The 14,248-nt window shown below is 51.1% G+C and overlaps 6 protein-coding genes across 6 annotated transcripts; 3 read left to right on the top strand and 3 right to left on the bottom strand.

Annotated features, from left to right (window-relative positions):
• Window positions 1-376: 376 nt before the first annotated feature.
• Window positions 377-3,219, bottom strand: CTHT_0033480 (uncharacterized protein; the record flags this gene model as incomplete). Its single annotated transcript, XM_006693723.1, has 2 exons — window positions 377-2,865; window positions 2,934-3,219. The coding sequence occupies 2 exons, from the start codon at window positions 3,217-3,219 to the stop codon at window positions 377-379; spliced, it is 2,775 nt and encodes a 924-aa protein (XP_006693786.1).
• Window positions 3,220-3,658: 439 nt separating this feature from the next.
• On the top strand, window positions 3,659-4,567 carry CTHT_0033470 (uncharacterized protein; the record flags this gene model as incomplete). The annotated part of the gene is made up of 3 exons (XM_006693722.1): window positions 3,659-3,823; window positions 3,891-3,934; window positions 4,021-4,567. 3 exons carry the CDS (start codon window positions 3,659-3,661, stop codon window positions 4,565-4,567), a joined length of 756 nt encoding a protein of 251 aa, XP_006693785.1.
• Window positions 4,568-4,907: 340 nt separating this feature from the next.
• On the bottom strand, window positions 4,908-6,989 carry CTHT_0033460 (uncharacterized protein; the record flags this gene model as incomplete). Its single annotated transcript, XM_006693721.1, has 2 exons — window positions 4,908-6,548; window positions 6,600-6,989. The coding sequence occupies 2 exons, from the start codon at window positions 6,987-6,989 to the stop codon at window positions 4,908-4,910; spliced, it is 2,031 nt and encodes a 676-aa protein (XP_006693784.1).
• Window positions 6,990-7,701: 712 nt separating this feature from the next.
• On the top strand, window positions 7,702-9,947 carry CTHT_0033450 (uncharacterized protein; the record flags this gene model as incomplete). The annotated part of the gene is made up of 5 exons (XM_006693720.1): window positions 7,702-8,338; window positions 8,407-8,475; window positions 8,529-8,714; window positions 8,771-9,086; window positions 9,488-9,947. 5 exons carry the CDS (start codon window positions 7,702-7,704, stop codon window positions 9,945-9,947), a joined length of 1,668 nt encoding a protein of 555 aa, XP_006693783.1.
• Window positions 9,948-11,541: 1,594 nt separating this feature from the next.
• On the top strand, window positions 11,542-12,505 carry CTHT_0033440 (uncharacterized protein; the record flags this gene model as incomplete). Its single annotated transcript, XM_006693719.1, has 3 exons — window positions 11,542-11,545; window positions 11,629-11,723; window positions 11,783-12,505. The coding sequence occupies 3 exons, from the start codon at window positions 11,542-11,544 to the stop codon at window positions 12,503-12,505; spliced, it is 822 nt and encodes a 273-aa protein (XP_006693782.1).
• A 433-nt stretch (window positions 12,506-12,938) lies between these two features.
• On the bottom strand, window positions 12,939-14,007 carry CTHT_0033430 (N-acetyltransferase-like protein; the record flags this gene model as incomplete). Its single annotated transcript, XM_006693718.1, has 3 exons — window positions 12,939-13,157; window positions 13,218-13,470; window positions 13,601-14,007. The coding sequence occupies 3 exons, from the start codon at window positions 14,005-14,007 to the stop codon at window positions 12,939-12,941; spliced, it is 879 nt and encodes a 292-aa protein (XP_006693781.1).
• Window positions 14,008-14,248: the final 241 nt, after the last annotated feature.

Genomic DNA, 14,248 nt, shown 5'->3' with positions numbered 1-14,248 from the left:
AGGCATCTTGGGTGATATTATTATACTTGCAAAACTATGTACCATTCGCCCTGCTGTGTCCTCGTTTAGTTAGTGGGAGCCCCCCCCCTTCCCTGTTGCCTTCACCGGAAGGTGCAAGTCCAACACTACACTCGATATATTTGACCTGGTCATCCATCACCTGTTTGATTCATCTGGCACATTGTCTCTGAATAACTACAGGAGTCCAAGATCCCTTAACCCGCAGGGTTGAAGGGCTTTGAAGACTTCTATACATTTTTAACCCAATTATGGGACAATACCTAGATAGGTATGAACGCCAACCAGCAGGCAAAACCAACACTTTTGATGTCTGGCCCACCGCTATCCAGAGGTTTCCTACACACCGCTCTAAAGATTATTTCTTCTTCGGTTTTTTGGACGGACGCGCGTTCTTCTCCTTTCTCCTTTCCTTGAGCTCCTTCGCCTTGCGAATGTCACTCTCCGTCTTGAGTTCGCGCCGGTTGCCCTCCCCATCCTTGAACTTGCCGATGCGCTTCTCTTTGGCTTCCGCCACGCGCTTCTTGCGGACCTCGTAGTCGTCACGCCACTTGTCCGCCTCCTTTGGCGCTTTCATCTGCTTGTGCTTGAAGCGCGGGCCCGATGGCAGTGAGAAGTTGCGCACCAGGTTGGCCTTCTCCATCTCGCCCACCTGCGGCAGCCGTCCCAGTCGGTGTTGCTGCCTCCACTTTTCGAAGCGGCCGCTCTTGAAGGATGCTGCTATCTTGACACCGCTCTCTCCACGTATCATCTTGACGCCCTTAGACCCGTCATCGTCGTTGGCCGTCGACACATACTTGCTGTGTCGCTTGTCCCAGCGGTACTTAGGTCGGCTCGGCAAGCCAAAGCCCTTGGCTCCCTCGTCGTTGGTAAGGTCCATTGTTGCGTCACGGGCGGCCTCGACGAAGTTGGAGCTCCTGACACCGCCCGAGTGGACGCCATAGGCGTGCTCTTCGGCTAGACTAGTCGTTCGTGGTGTGTACGACATATAGACTTCTGGGTCTGCGAAGGAGGTCTGACCCTTCTTTGCCTTGGCACTGTTCGTCACTGTGACTTCCAGTTCTGATTCAGAATTGGAGTCAGAGTTGGAATCGTGCTTCCAAAGCACACTGTCCTGTGTAGCGCCATCTTCATCCACAGACTCTTCTTCTTCTTGACCCTTCCGTTCAGCATTCCCTACGTGGTCGGGAAGAGCTTCTGCATCGACCATCTCAGTATCCTCGTCCTGCTTAGGAAGCTTGCGTGGTCCAATTCTTTGTCTGAAGCTCCGTACAGCCTCCGCAGCCTTGTTCTGCGAAACCTTGCCCTTGGGACCAATCTCAAAGATTGTCTCTTGTGGCTTGTAACCGGTAATTTTGGAGAGGAGGTTGTCACGGACCTGCTCTTCATTGGCCGCTTCTTCTCCAAAGATAGCATGAAGTTGGCCCCAACCCTTGGACACAATAACTTCACGTGCACGCTTGGCACTTTGTGACGAAGCTGGATTTCTAGTCTTCATGTACAGCTTCTCAGCCTTAGCGGTGACTCGCTTGAGTGCGCCGATATCTTCATTCTCATGGAGGACCTTATTTACCCATTCAACGTTATTCTCAAGTTCGACCCTCTTTAAGGAACCGACCACGATGTCGCGGGCAAACGATGGATCTTTTTCCTCTCTCCCTAAGACAAGCCTCCTTCCAAGGAAGAGCTGGAGATCTAGGAGGTAGGGGAGGTCAGACTCCCTAACAAGAGCATAGGCCCAACCACGTTGCCCAGCACGAGCCGTACGACCAACACGATGGACGAAAATCTTGGGTTGAGGTGGAAAGTCATAATTGATAACGTTTGCAAGCACGGGAATGTCGATACCACGTGCAGCAACGTCCGTCACGACGAGGATATTAGTCCTCCCTCGCCTAAAGTTATCGACCTGGATCTTCCGAGCAGTCTGGTCCAGTGAGCCATAGACGTACGAGACCGAAAAGCCTGCCAGACGTAGGAGATTCGAAATATATTCAACATGGTGCTTCGTAGCTGTGAAAATAATGGTTGAGTGTTCGGTTGGCTTTTCTTTAAAGTTCGGCTTATCAGAACCACGCTTGCGCTTCTTCGACTTTGGCTGTTCTTCATCGTTTTCGGACCGCGGAGGGTCTCCTAGGGGCATCTTAATGATATCATACAAGATGTGGAGCAGAGCCCCCTCTTTCTCGCCGCTCTTGACCGAGAAAAAAGCGCTTTCGAGATCGGGAGACACCTTGGTCTCAGCATCCAGTCTGACAAGGACCGGATCTTGCAAACCAGCCCTGGTGAATTCGACCAGGGATGAAGGTAGAGTGGCCGAGAACAGAAGAGTTTGCCTAGAGGGAGGTAGGGCATGCAAAATTTCAGTTAGTTGAGCAGCAAAGCCCATCTCAAAAAGACGATCTGCCTCGTCGAAGACAACATATTTGATAGAAGAAAGGTCGAGGGACATCTCGACCTTGAGATGGAGAAAACGACCTGGAGTCGCAATGATGATATCTGGGTTTGTCGCCATCAAGCCAAACTGCTCTTCCAAACTATCACCACCAACAAGAAGGACAGTTTTCAGGTCAGTTCCCTTGCCGAGCTCTTTGACAACCTTTAGGGTTTGCAACGCCAGTTCGCGGGAGGGCGACAAGACCAGAGCTCTGGCACCAAACCTGGCGCTGTGAGCCTTGAGACGTTCGATCATGGGAATCACGAACGCGGCCGTCTTGCCGGAACCTGTGCGAGCCATGCCGACGACATCGCGCCTCTCGAGGATCAGAGGTATCGTTTTGCGCTGGATGGGGGTCGGGACAGAGAAGCCCTTCCGGGCAATCGCTCGCAAGAGATTAGCATCGAGACCTATACATGTCATGTTGCGTCAGCGATGCGCGCGAGGTGATGCGAATAAAGAGAAACAAAACACTGACCCATGGCTTGAAAGCCGCCGCCCTTCTTGACCGTCTTGCCCTGCAGATTAGAGGATTTCCTGTTGGAGCTCCGCTGGTGCAGGTCAATGAAGGCCTCGTCGCCGCTGTCGTCATCAGAACCGCCATCGTGAGTAGCGTTGAGAAGGTCTCCAAAGTCGAGATCTGTAGCAGTACCAGGATTCGCCTTGGGAGCATCAGAGTCGCTGTCGAGTTCGTTCGCAAACAAAGACCCTGCGATGTCGACCTCGTTCTCGGACGGAGCCGGAGATACCGCCCGTTTCGGCATGATGGCGGCCAACTTTCTTGAATATCAGAGCAATTCGACCTAATACTGAGATTGATGATTGGGGCCAACGCTGAATGAGCGTTTCTAGTTGTCTCAAATCGAATGCAGCATCAGAGCGTCGCATATGCGCTTGTCTCGTTGCTGTAAATTTTCGGACGCAACGGGAGGCCGGCGGGCTGTCATTTTTTAGTGGGGCAGGCTCTTATCGCTAATCACTATGCTTGGCGCGCTTATCGCCCGTCCTCTGCCGCTTGCTTGTGAACGCGAGCCGCTCGCGAACCATTTTGGACTTTCGCCAACACTTCCGGTATACCATCCACCTCGATCAAAACAACCACCTGTGACCTGGGACATACTACAGAACTAGGCGGCGCATAATCATTGCAATCGGAACTTCATAGCTACTCAGCCCTCGATACCATAGCAAACGTACCCTACAATGGCGACTCAAGAGACAAAGGAGCCCACAGTGACTCCACAGGACGCAGCCATACCAGCGCCGCCTGCACAGCAGCCAAAGCAACAAGAGACCAAGACAGAGGAGCCTGTCGACACTCGTGATGCACTGGAGCTTATTGAACAAGAGGCAAAGGAATGGGAGAAGGTGTGTAGTGGCCTATGCTTTGCGGGTCAGGGGACCAGTCGTTGTTCACTGACAACAAAACTGTCAGGATGCTGAGATCGACCGGATTCTCAAGGCGTTCCGACTTGATGCGTATGTCCTCTGCTCCTCCGTTTTCTCTGCTACTGTTTCCCCCCCCCCCCAGAGTCGCAAGACCATGTCTAATCAGCGCAAAACAGCTACGCCGTCTTGGGTCTTAAGCCAGGCGTGCCCGAGTCCGATATCAAGCTCGCCTACCGCAAGAAGTCCCTTCTTATTCACCCAGACAAAACTAGAAACCCCCTAGCACCAGAGGCCTTCGATCGTCTCAAGAAGGCACAGATGGAACTCATGGATGAGAAACATCGCAAGATGCTAGACGAAGCAATCGCTGACGCGCGTATGTTGGTACTTCGCGAGAACAAGTGGACAGTGGATAGCCCGGAACTCAAGACGCCGGAGTTCGAGCGCCTGTGGACAGAGAAGACGAAGTGGGTTTTGATCGAAAACGAGCAACGGCGGCGTCGCCAGTTGAAGGCGCAAATGCAGGAGCAAGGCCGCGAACAGCGTCGTCAAGAGGAGGAAGCAGAGGCGCGTCGCCGTAAGCGCGAGCATGAGGAAGCGTGGGAGGCCACCCGCGAACAGCGCATCAATAGTTGGAGGCAGTTTCAGAAGTCCAAGGCCGGCGGCAGCAGCTCAGAGAGCTCGGAAAAGAAGAAAAAGAAGAAGCTGAAGCCCATCGGCTGAATTTTCTGCCTGATGGTTTTGTTTCCAAGAACTGGTGTTCATGTTCAGAAGAGACTCCTTCAGTTTACTCAACTCTCTGCTCTGTGAGTTAATGGCGAGATGGAGGTCATAGTTTTTGTTGCTTGGTCCTGACACTTCAAATCCGAAAGGTTTTTTTATTATCTAGATCGCATTCCGAAACTGAGCGCAGCAAGGACAACTACCCGCCAAATGTATGAAGATCCCTCGGTAGAAAGCGAATGTACTCCAGCATTGATCATTGACCTTACATAGTTTGGTATCCTAGTGAGAACCGCACCCCCCTTTAACCCCCCGGCAACCGTCCACCTTTCCCATTCCTTCATTTGGGGGCATGCTTCTTTTTATACTGAACAAACCTGCCCAAGTTCAACAACGCTTCATCTGCTCTCGTTCTCAACTCCGGTTGCGTCCTCTTGTCGATCCCCTTCGTCAATGTTCGCATCTTCGGCAAGAACTCCTCGAGATGCTTGAGGAATCCATCCTTCCAAAATACCTCTTTGTCACAAGCCAACTCTTCATCTCCGTATATGTCAAACAGCTGGTTCAATGCCTCTACGATCTCTGCCGGCGGTACATTGTTGCTTTGACGGAGCAGAGTCACCAGGAAGACGCCAACTTCGCGATTCACCTCAATCGGCGCTGGGTCATGGGCCAGTGATCCAACCACACCGATGCATTTGACACCAAGACCTTGAAACGGGTCTTCCGGCTCCTCGATGCTATTGCTGTTCCCACCAGCTTGCTGCTTGGAGGAATGATACAACGAGATAAACTTGCGGTGGGGGTTGCCGTCAGTGGGTGTTTCGCCATGAAGCACTCGGGCCACAGCCCACGCGAGACTGGTCACCTGAGTGGCGAGCTTCAAATCGGCGCTGTCGGCTTCAAGAATGGGCAATATTGTTTTGCGCCAGATCTTCTTGGCAGTTGGGTACCACGCGTTGTGGATATTGGCGTTCTCTCCATTGGCAAATTCCAGGCACGAGATGGTCCAGGAAATGTTGTTGAGGGCAGACAGTGCGTGAGATTGGATGGTCAAGCTCTCATCACTGTCAATTGGAAGGTTAGACAGGCGAATTAGTTGTGGTACGGCCGTCTGGATTAGCTCCCGAAGTGTCGGCAAATCCTCCAGGTCACCGTCGTCTGTGCCATCTGCCCCGACAACACGTTCCATGTCGGCTTGCATTTCCGAAGTGATTGAGTCATCGTCATCATCCTCGTCATCCTCCTTTACATCGATTTCCTCGTAATCCTCCTCTTGATCCTCTCCAGAAGAGGACTTTTGGTCGACATCCATGGCATCGCCATCGGCATCATCGAAACCGTTCCATTCTTCATCTGCAGCAGATATTGGTGATTCCCGGCTACCTTGATTCCCCTTCACGAGGGTCTCCTGGAAATCTGTGCCTATTGAGGCGAGAGTCACTAGTGCTAGCAGGGTGATATTTGCATAGCGCGCATCACCATTAAACTTTGCCCCCCCAGGTACAACATGTTCGAGTGCCCGGGTCAGGGTCGGAATGAGAATGGCGTCACATGCTCCGTCCTTACCGGGGCTGTGATCCATCCATTGGAGTGATGTAAAGACGTTATGGAGAACACCGCATGCCATAACCGCCCTTGGGTCCGTCCCAGTTGCAAGCTTGAGGAGCACATCATAAACATGCGTCTCTTGGTCATCAGTTATGGCTTGGCCAACTTTCAGATTATCCTCCGACAAGGTAGTGAGACATGAGATGGCCTCTTCATAAATGTCTTGAGGCGCGATGTCGGCCGATATAAGTCGGAAGAGCAACCGCAAAATAGTTTGCTTGGTAGCGACGGCCTCGTGGATTTCATCGCGCGCCAACGCGAGCAATCCAATGAGGACCAAAAGAGAGCCTGTAATATCCCATACCAGGCGTTGCTGTGCCTTCAATAGCTTTGAAAATGGTGGCTCAGAGGTTGTAAGGGTTTCAAGAACCTAGGTACATCATCAGCTACTGGATCAAAACCCAAGGGCCAAGCTACTTACTGCCTTCGCTGCATGCTCAATGGCTGTAAGCACATCAAGGCGGTAAAGATGTACACAAAAGTCAGCTTCTTCCTCTTGGGCGAGGACCTTCAGGATTTCCCAGCCAGCAGCACGGCTGTCGATGTTGTTATCTGTCAGGGTTTCAGTGAGGACGATATGGACCACTTGTTCCCGAAGAAGGAGCTTTCTGCATTTCGCATCCTGGACAATATTTGCGATGGCGCCAGCAGCAGTGGTCCTTGATTTGGCATCAGGGCTTTTCAGATCCTTGAGCACTGGCAGGATCTTATCCTCACGAAGTTTTGCAAGCTCAGGATCGGTTGGCGGCTTCACAGGCTTTGCGATGGGATCTGTGCGGTTGCGCACTCTGTTTCTGCGAGTCTTCCCCATGTTGCTCTGACAGTAATGAATGAAGCATATGATTCAATCAACTTGTTGATTATGTGATCTTCTGCACTGCAAGTCGAAGCAAGTATTGTAACTTTTCGGCAAGAGGGTTGAGGCCTGCACTGCCAATCCCTCCGGTTGCTGAGGTGAACTTGGTATTTTCAGAAAAAAAATATGGTTTTACATCGAAAATCGGCCCCGCCTGAGCCCCACCATTCCCGCGCACCGGCATGAAGCTCTGCAGAGCAGCTCCATCACACACAGATGCACGGTGGGGCAAATGTGGGTCCTTGTTACACAGACAGGGGCCTAGTGCCACGTTTCTTACAGGTTGCGCAGGATTCCAAGCCTCCATCGCCGTACCTTGTCCTGCGATTTGGATGTACACACCTATGTTGGAACGGAAACCCATGGGCCTTGTCTCCCAATTTTGTGATGTTGCTGCCCTGAGCCATCCATTCAAGCAGTGTGGCGGACTTGCCGGTTCTTTCAGCTGCCATAGCGCTCGTATCAGTATCCTACTACGCAGTGTATCCAGGCTTGTGGACCAGGACTCTCGAGCGTCGCCAATCCGATGAGACATCAGGATTTGAGGCGGCGTTGGAAATTGAGGGTTTGAAACAGTGAAACTGGCAGCCATCAACCTCAGAACATCACAATATCCTTGAAATCTAACCAGCGCCGCTTTTTTCTGTCGCCGGCAATGAGGCACAAGATGACTGCTCTTTTCACAGCTCAAGATGACTTTGGCAAGAAAGATGACGATCGCAAACCGGCAGCCGGTATGTCGACACAAATAATTTGGAGTCCGGTGAACCGAATCGCGCCTCGTAAAATGATTAAGCGTATTATCCTCCTCCTCGGAACTGGCCTTCTCATCTACCTCTTCATTCACAACATACCGACTGATATAAGCCCTCGAGATCGTCGCCATCCCGTTTTTCTGCCCCCTGAAAAGTCCAGACACAGGAACCCCCCGAGGCCGGGGCCTATGCCACAATTTAAGCCTGGAGGGCAGCCGTTGAAGCCCAACACACCACCGCTGGATCCAAAAGTTCTAGAAGATCAGCAAAATGTACCCAGAAGCTATGATGGACCTATCGTGTTTCCAAAGCTCTCCTCCTCACTGAACGCCATTTACGATACCGACGGTACGTCGATGATCAATAAGAATGTTTTGTTTGCCGCAGCAAGCTTGCAGAGCGCAAGTTTGCTTCTCCCTCTGGCTTGCAAGATGGGAAGTGAGCGAAGGAACTATGTTCATTTTGCTCTAATGGGAGGAAGTTATATCACGCTCGAGGATCTTCGTGCTGTCAATGGCATTGGGGATGGCTGCCATATCATCTTCCATGGTGAGCCTTGTAATCCTACATCGCAGTCGTTCGGCCTCAGAGAATTAATCATCCCGTTTCTCATTCAGATGCGCGTCCAGACTTTCCAGCAACATCCACGATTGAGCGCTTGAAGAAGAGTGTCGGAAGTGCCTTATGTGAGTTATAAGTCCCGTCGTTTGTGACATCCAGCTGCTAATATCCTGGTCAGACCACATTATCAACTACATGCACCCTCAGTCCATCTTCATTGATTCTTCGGGGGCAGAAAATGACTACCTTCTCGCGGAAATAAGGAGAGAGGCGTCTATTTCGGGCACTTCAGTTATAGAACTACCAGCCGATTCTCTGTCCAAGCTTTCTTGGATTGCAAATTTGGACAGTTCATCACTAGCTGGTAAGTTATGAGCCTAATCAAGCTTTGTGTCGATCCCTAGTTTAACTATTTGGTAGCCTGGAACAAGGTCAACATTGACATCTTGATACACGTTTCACCTGGAACCACGGGAAGCCTTGTCCACCTGCTGAAGTCCTTGTCTAAAGCGGATTACTCCGTAGGCCCGGTTCCCCGTCTAACAATCGATTTGCCCGCCAACATCGACCCTGTCACCACAAACTTCTTGACAACATTTCAATGGCCCCCGAGGAGTGCCAACGGTGTATCCCAACCACAGCAGCTAATCATCAGGCGTCGCATCTCCCGGGGCAGACAAACGGAGGAGGAGAGCACTGTGCGCTTTCTCGAGTCATTTTGGCCCATTAATCCCAAGTACTCTCATGTATTGGTCCTGTCCCCTCAAGTTGAAGTATCTCCTCTATTCTTTCACTGTAAGGCTTTCCGCTCCATGTCTGCCTTTATCGCTGCTGACAGTCCATTCCAGACCTCAAGTATGTTACACTACACTACTTATACTCACGGCCTGCGACTATTCAGCAATGGGACAACAGGCTTCTTGGTTTTAGTCTTGATATCCCGGCCACATTATTGAGTTCTTCAGGTCTATTCAAGCCCCCAACGCGTCGAAAAACATCCGATCCATCGCATAGTGCCGATGATAACACTCCATTCCTGTGGCAAGCGCCAAATAGCCACGCCGCGCTGTTTACTGGACAGAAATGGATGGAGCTTCATATATTGGTTTCGAGAATACTCAATCTTCAACGATCCAGACAGCAGCTACCCGCTTTCTTCACCCAAAAGATGGTCAGCAAGAATTTCCCAGCATGGATGGAGCATGCACTCACCCTCTCCCGTGTTCGGGGCTATTGGATGCTTTACCCAGGTGCGAAAACTGCAACCAAGATCGCCACATTTCATCAGGAATTTTATCGAGCTCCAGAGGAGTTTGAGAAAGAGCTCGCCAAAACAACCCCGCAGTACTCCGAACCCCGCTTAGACCAAGGTGCATTGTTTGAGACCCTACCAGGCCGCGGGAATCTATTGCCATTCAGCGACATGCCGTTGCTGTTTTGGGACGGCACACCTACGCAGCTTAAGGTCTTGGACACAGCTGCAGCAGACTATGCAAACGAGTTTAGACGCGCTGTTGGGGGCTGCGAGGGGCTGGATCCTGAGGAGCTCGTCCCAAGTTCTTCGTTGCAGGACCTATTCTGTGTGGAAGATGAATGAGCTTTCGAAGCCATGTTATGTTGTCTGTATTGTCAGTGCCCATATGCCCGTCGGTTTATATGCTGGATATTCTTTGCCTGGAAGGGAGGGGGTTATTGCAACACTGTTACAGCAAGAGTTTGAGACTTTATTCCCTATCTGATGATATCAAGAGAGATACCTTTTCGTTAAATTCGACTTCTTCCTAACGGTGACGCGAAGGGAAGAACGTCGTCTTCTATTCTTCTGCATCTTGATTCAGTTTGTTTACCACTAAAAGCGTAACGCAAGCTCCCACAATGCATAGTGCGATTGCAGCCATAACCTATGACCTATCAGCATAAACTTCTCTTGATGAAGCCGGACTCGAAGAGTTGTCTATTGAGTAGTCCATACTTACCACCTGTGTCCTCCATCCGCTTTGTACAAGCGCCGCTCGATGACTATACTTGTTGACGGTTTCTAACGAAGCACATACTGTCAATAGGAACATTCAACATATGGTGACCAGGAATAACAAAGTTTGTGGAATCGATACTTGTGTAGTTAGCAAGGCCCACGCCCAGGCAACTGACAGACAATGCCCAGAAGACGGCGCCGAGGGGTTGTGCCATTCTTAGCTCGAGTTCAGTGGCTGTTTTGCGCAAGTGGAATGAAAGCACAATGGCCACAGCTACAATAGCCATGTAGATTGACAGGCGCAGGTATGAGAGAAAAGCTGGACACTATTAGAACCGAATGCCGTGTTAACAAGAATGGTGGACAAATCTTACTCCTCTCATTGGCGCAGTGGTCGCGGCAGTCACTCTGCTCATTATCAAAGAGCAAAGGCCCGAAAAATGGAGGCATACAAAAGACATTCTGGAGAAAACCTTCTCTATAGACTTTTTTTAGAGTCTTGTTGTTCATGGAATGATTGGGTGATGGTTTGCTTGTCTCATCCTTACTGTCTCATGGTGGACACATCAACGGGCTTGTTGAGAGATGAGAGCGCGACACAGCAGGCGGGTGTGCCATCTTCCTCATCGACGTCAGATCTTGTAACAGGCGTTGTCATGATTGCTATTCAAATGATATGGATAACCAGTATGGGTAAGTAAGTGTACGGAAGGATGCAATCTCTAAGAGCTGTGGGAAATCCTCTGAGCTATGACGGGATTTCACTCATCAATTACCCGCCAGTCATGGCAGGCATTCCAGGTTAAAAGCCCCACAGCCGTGTGCTATCGAAGTACCCGACACACGGCGGCGACCACATAGGCTAGGGGGAGCTCCGAAAAGTGAGACCAGCGTCTAGCGTTAAATTACTAATATTGTGATATGAAAAGCATTCAAGAGATATGTTTGGGTGTTCAAATCGGTCCAAAACGCTTGGTGGGAAGTCCAGTTCCATATGTGTCCTGAGCCAGCAACGCCTGCAATCACAGTGGGTCTCTGTATCAGTCGAGTGTGCTTATCGGTTGGTCTCTGGGTCCATCAAGCAGCGGGGCATGCGTTTAATGGATTTGCCGCTGACCGCGTTGATACGCGTCTGCCTTCTGAAGACTTCACCCCGCCGTTCTCCAACCCGAACCAGATCTTGTCAACTATCTGTCCTAGCAACAACCACCCCATCATGGGTACGTTCGTAGTTAAATGACTACACCTTTATTTTATCAGAACTGCTTCGAGTATGCTGACTTGCTTCAAGCATCCTATGCAGGCTATGCAAGCCAAGGCTACGGTGCCCAAGGCGGGGAAGACGGCGGCGGCTTCATGACCAGCTCCCAGCAAGGGAGCCAAGGAGCTACCAAGAGTGTGCGTACGCTCTGCTTGTTTCGGTGTCTTGTTGGATATTTGGCTGAATTATGTAACAGAAATATGCGGAGGACACACTCCGCCCGGTCACAATCAAGCAAATCCTCGACTGCAAAGAGCCGTACCCGGGCGGCGACTTGACTCTTGATGGCGCTCCTATCTCGCAGGTGACGTTCGTCGGGCAGGTGCGCTCTGTAAATGCCCAGACTACCAACATAACGTATACGGTGGACGACGGCACTGGGATGATTGACGTCAAAAAATGGATCGACGCCGACCGTATAAACGACGAGATGAACTCGAACAACCATATCGTTCCGGACACATATGTCCGTATTTTTGGCCGTCTCACCACGTATAACAACAGAAAGCATATTGGCGCGCATTGTGTGCGCATCATCCGAGACTTCAACGAGGTCAACTATCACTTGTTGGAGGCTACATATGTTCATCTGCTCCTGACCAAGGGTGGGCCCCAAAGGCCAGGCCAGACTGGTGCTGCAACTGTTGGGGACATAGGAGGTGATAGCATGTTTGTCGACCAAGGCTTCAATAGTGATGTTCAAGCCAAGTTAGCTGCGTGCTCGCCGGCAGCGAGAACCGTCTTCAACTTCCTGGCTGATAACCCAATGGGAGGAAATGAAGGCGTGCATGTCAACCTGATCGCGAGCAACACGCGCTTGTCCTACCGGGATGCTCTAGATGCTGGGAATGAGCTACTATCACATGGGCTCATTTATTGCACAATGGATGATGAGACGTGGGCTGTTATGGAATGCTGAGGTAGCGTTAAGGGTTTACCAGTGCTCTCTAAGATAATTGTTGGCAGGTGCATTTCGTGAGATATTAAGGCGTCAGGCTGGCTGGGCATTACCTCTTTTCAGCGGATTTGTATACTTAACAGGCCCTTTCTCATCCTATCTGATAATCAAGGTCGAGGTCCGTTTGGGGCCAATTTCATTCCCAACAATTGACAGGTGCTAAGTTACAGTCAGAGTGGCTAACTTGACAATCTTGTTGGTTCGTATGCAGGTACCGAAAAGTCTCATAGGTAAAAGCCGTCTCCCAGACAAGTCAGTGCCGCAAGTTGAATGCGGCACGAGAGTAGTTAACGGATGCGTTGAGCTCATCAACCGAAGCAAACTAACGTCACCTAGACATAAACAGAAACTGGACAGTCAATCTTAGCGCTGCACCATCTGTCTCAAAGATCCTTCAGCCCCTGACAGGCTTCTTCGTGGCTGGATTTGAGCTGGTAGAATAAGCGGTACTCCCAGGTGCGCGGGGCTCACGAACCATGATCGAAAGACGGACCGGCGCCGGTCCACGCTCAAGGAAGATTTCTCGCTTCACCTCAAAGCCGAACTTTTTGTAATAGGCGTTGTTGGCGAGCGAGCTCGACTCGAGGTAGATCGGACGCTTTTCAGCGTCGGCCTGGTTTGGTAAGAATCAGTTGGCCTACCAAGACTCAAAGCTCTGACGGAGCAAACTTACCCTTGCTATGACGTCCCTCAACAGTTTCGAAGCATAGCCGCGACCCTGCGAGCTGGGCTTGGTCCCCAGGTAAACGAGGTACCACGCGTCATCATTCCTGTCACCGAGCACTTCGGCCTTGGTGTTATGCAACAAGGGCAGGATTTCCTCGAACAAGCGCTTCTTCCCCTCAGGCGAGAGTTGGAAGTGAAGTCTCCACATACCGCTCCGAAGCTGAGTCCAGAACCCATCCAGGTTCTTGCCTGGAGGCACCCTGTATAATGAATGATTTATCAGCCTCTTTCTCGGTTCAAAGGAGGCAGTTACGCACAGAGGAAGGCAGAGGACAAGATGAAAACAACAAAAAAGACAGAAAGGCCGAGAAGGGCAAAAACAATTCATACCAGAGAGCGACGCTATCAAACTCCGGGCCGACAGTCGTGGCCAGCCCGCTCATGACGTGCGCAGTTACTGTGTATGTGAGGATGTCGACATGCAGCTTCCACTTTTGCTCGGCCGAGACACCGTGCATGTCGCCGGAGTCGACGAGGTACTGGGCATAATCATCAGCAGCAAAGGCGTACGCTAGAGTGAGCGCGGCCTCCCTACAATCTGACATCCCGACGACACGCACAGTTTCTTTCCATCTCGGTGGGATCAGCGAGCGGCGCTTCAGGGCCACTGTCACAGTACTGCTATTGGTGCTCGCACTTGTGCTGGCGGTCTTGGTGCTCACAATGCTGCCGCCGGTGCTAGAGCTAGCACTGCTGGTGCTGCTGCTGGTACTGGTGCGGCTCACGGGCGACGCCATGTTGGGCAATCACAATTCAATCTCCTACGCAAAGTGTCAGAATTGCCTAACCTTTTTTGGGCTGAGGACAGAAAGACGGGGTATACGCACGGTTGTTTTGATAATATATTTTGTATACTATCTCCGGTGTGGACTCTCGAGAGTTGTGATCTCGAGATAGGCATGAATCTGGCGGGATGGCGCAGGCAATTGAGGGCGGTACGAAGATCAGCAGACATCAATATCGGCTTAGCTCGTCGAC

Source organism: Thermochaetoides thermophila (genome assembly GCF_000221225.1).
Source record: "Thermochaetoides thermophila DSM 1495 unplaced genomic scaffold scf7180000011816, whole genome shotgun sequence".
Lineage (NCBI taxonomy): Eukaryota > Fungi > Ascomycota > Sordariomycetes > Sordariales > Chaetomiaceae > Thermochaetoides > Thermochaetoides thermophila.
The sequence above is the reverse complement of the archived record's forward strand: the minus strand, read 5'-3'. Positions and strand labels throughout refer to the sequence as shown.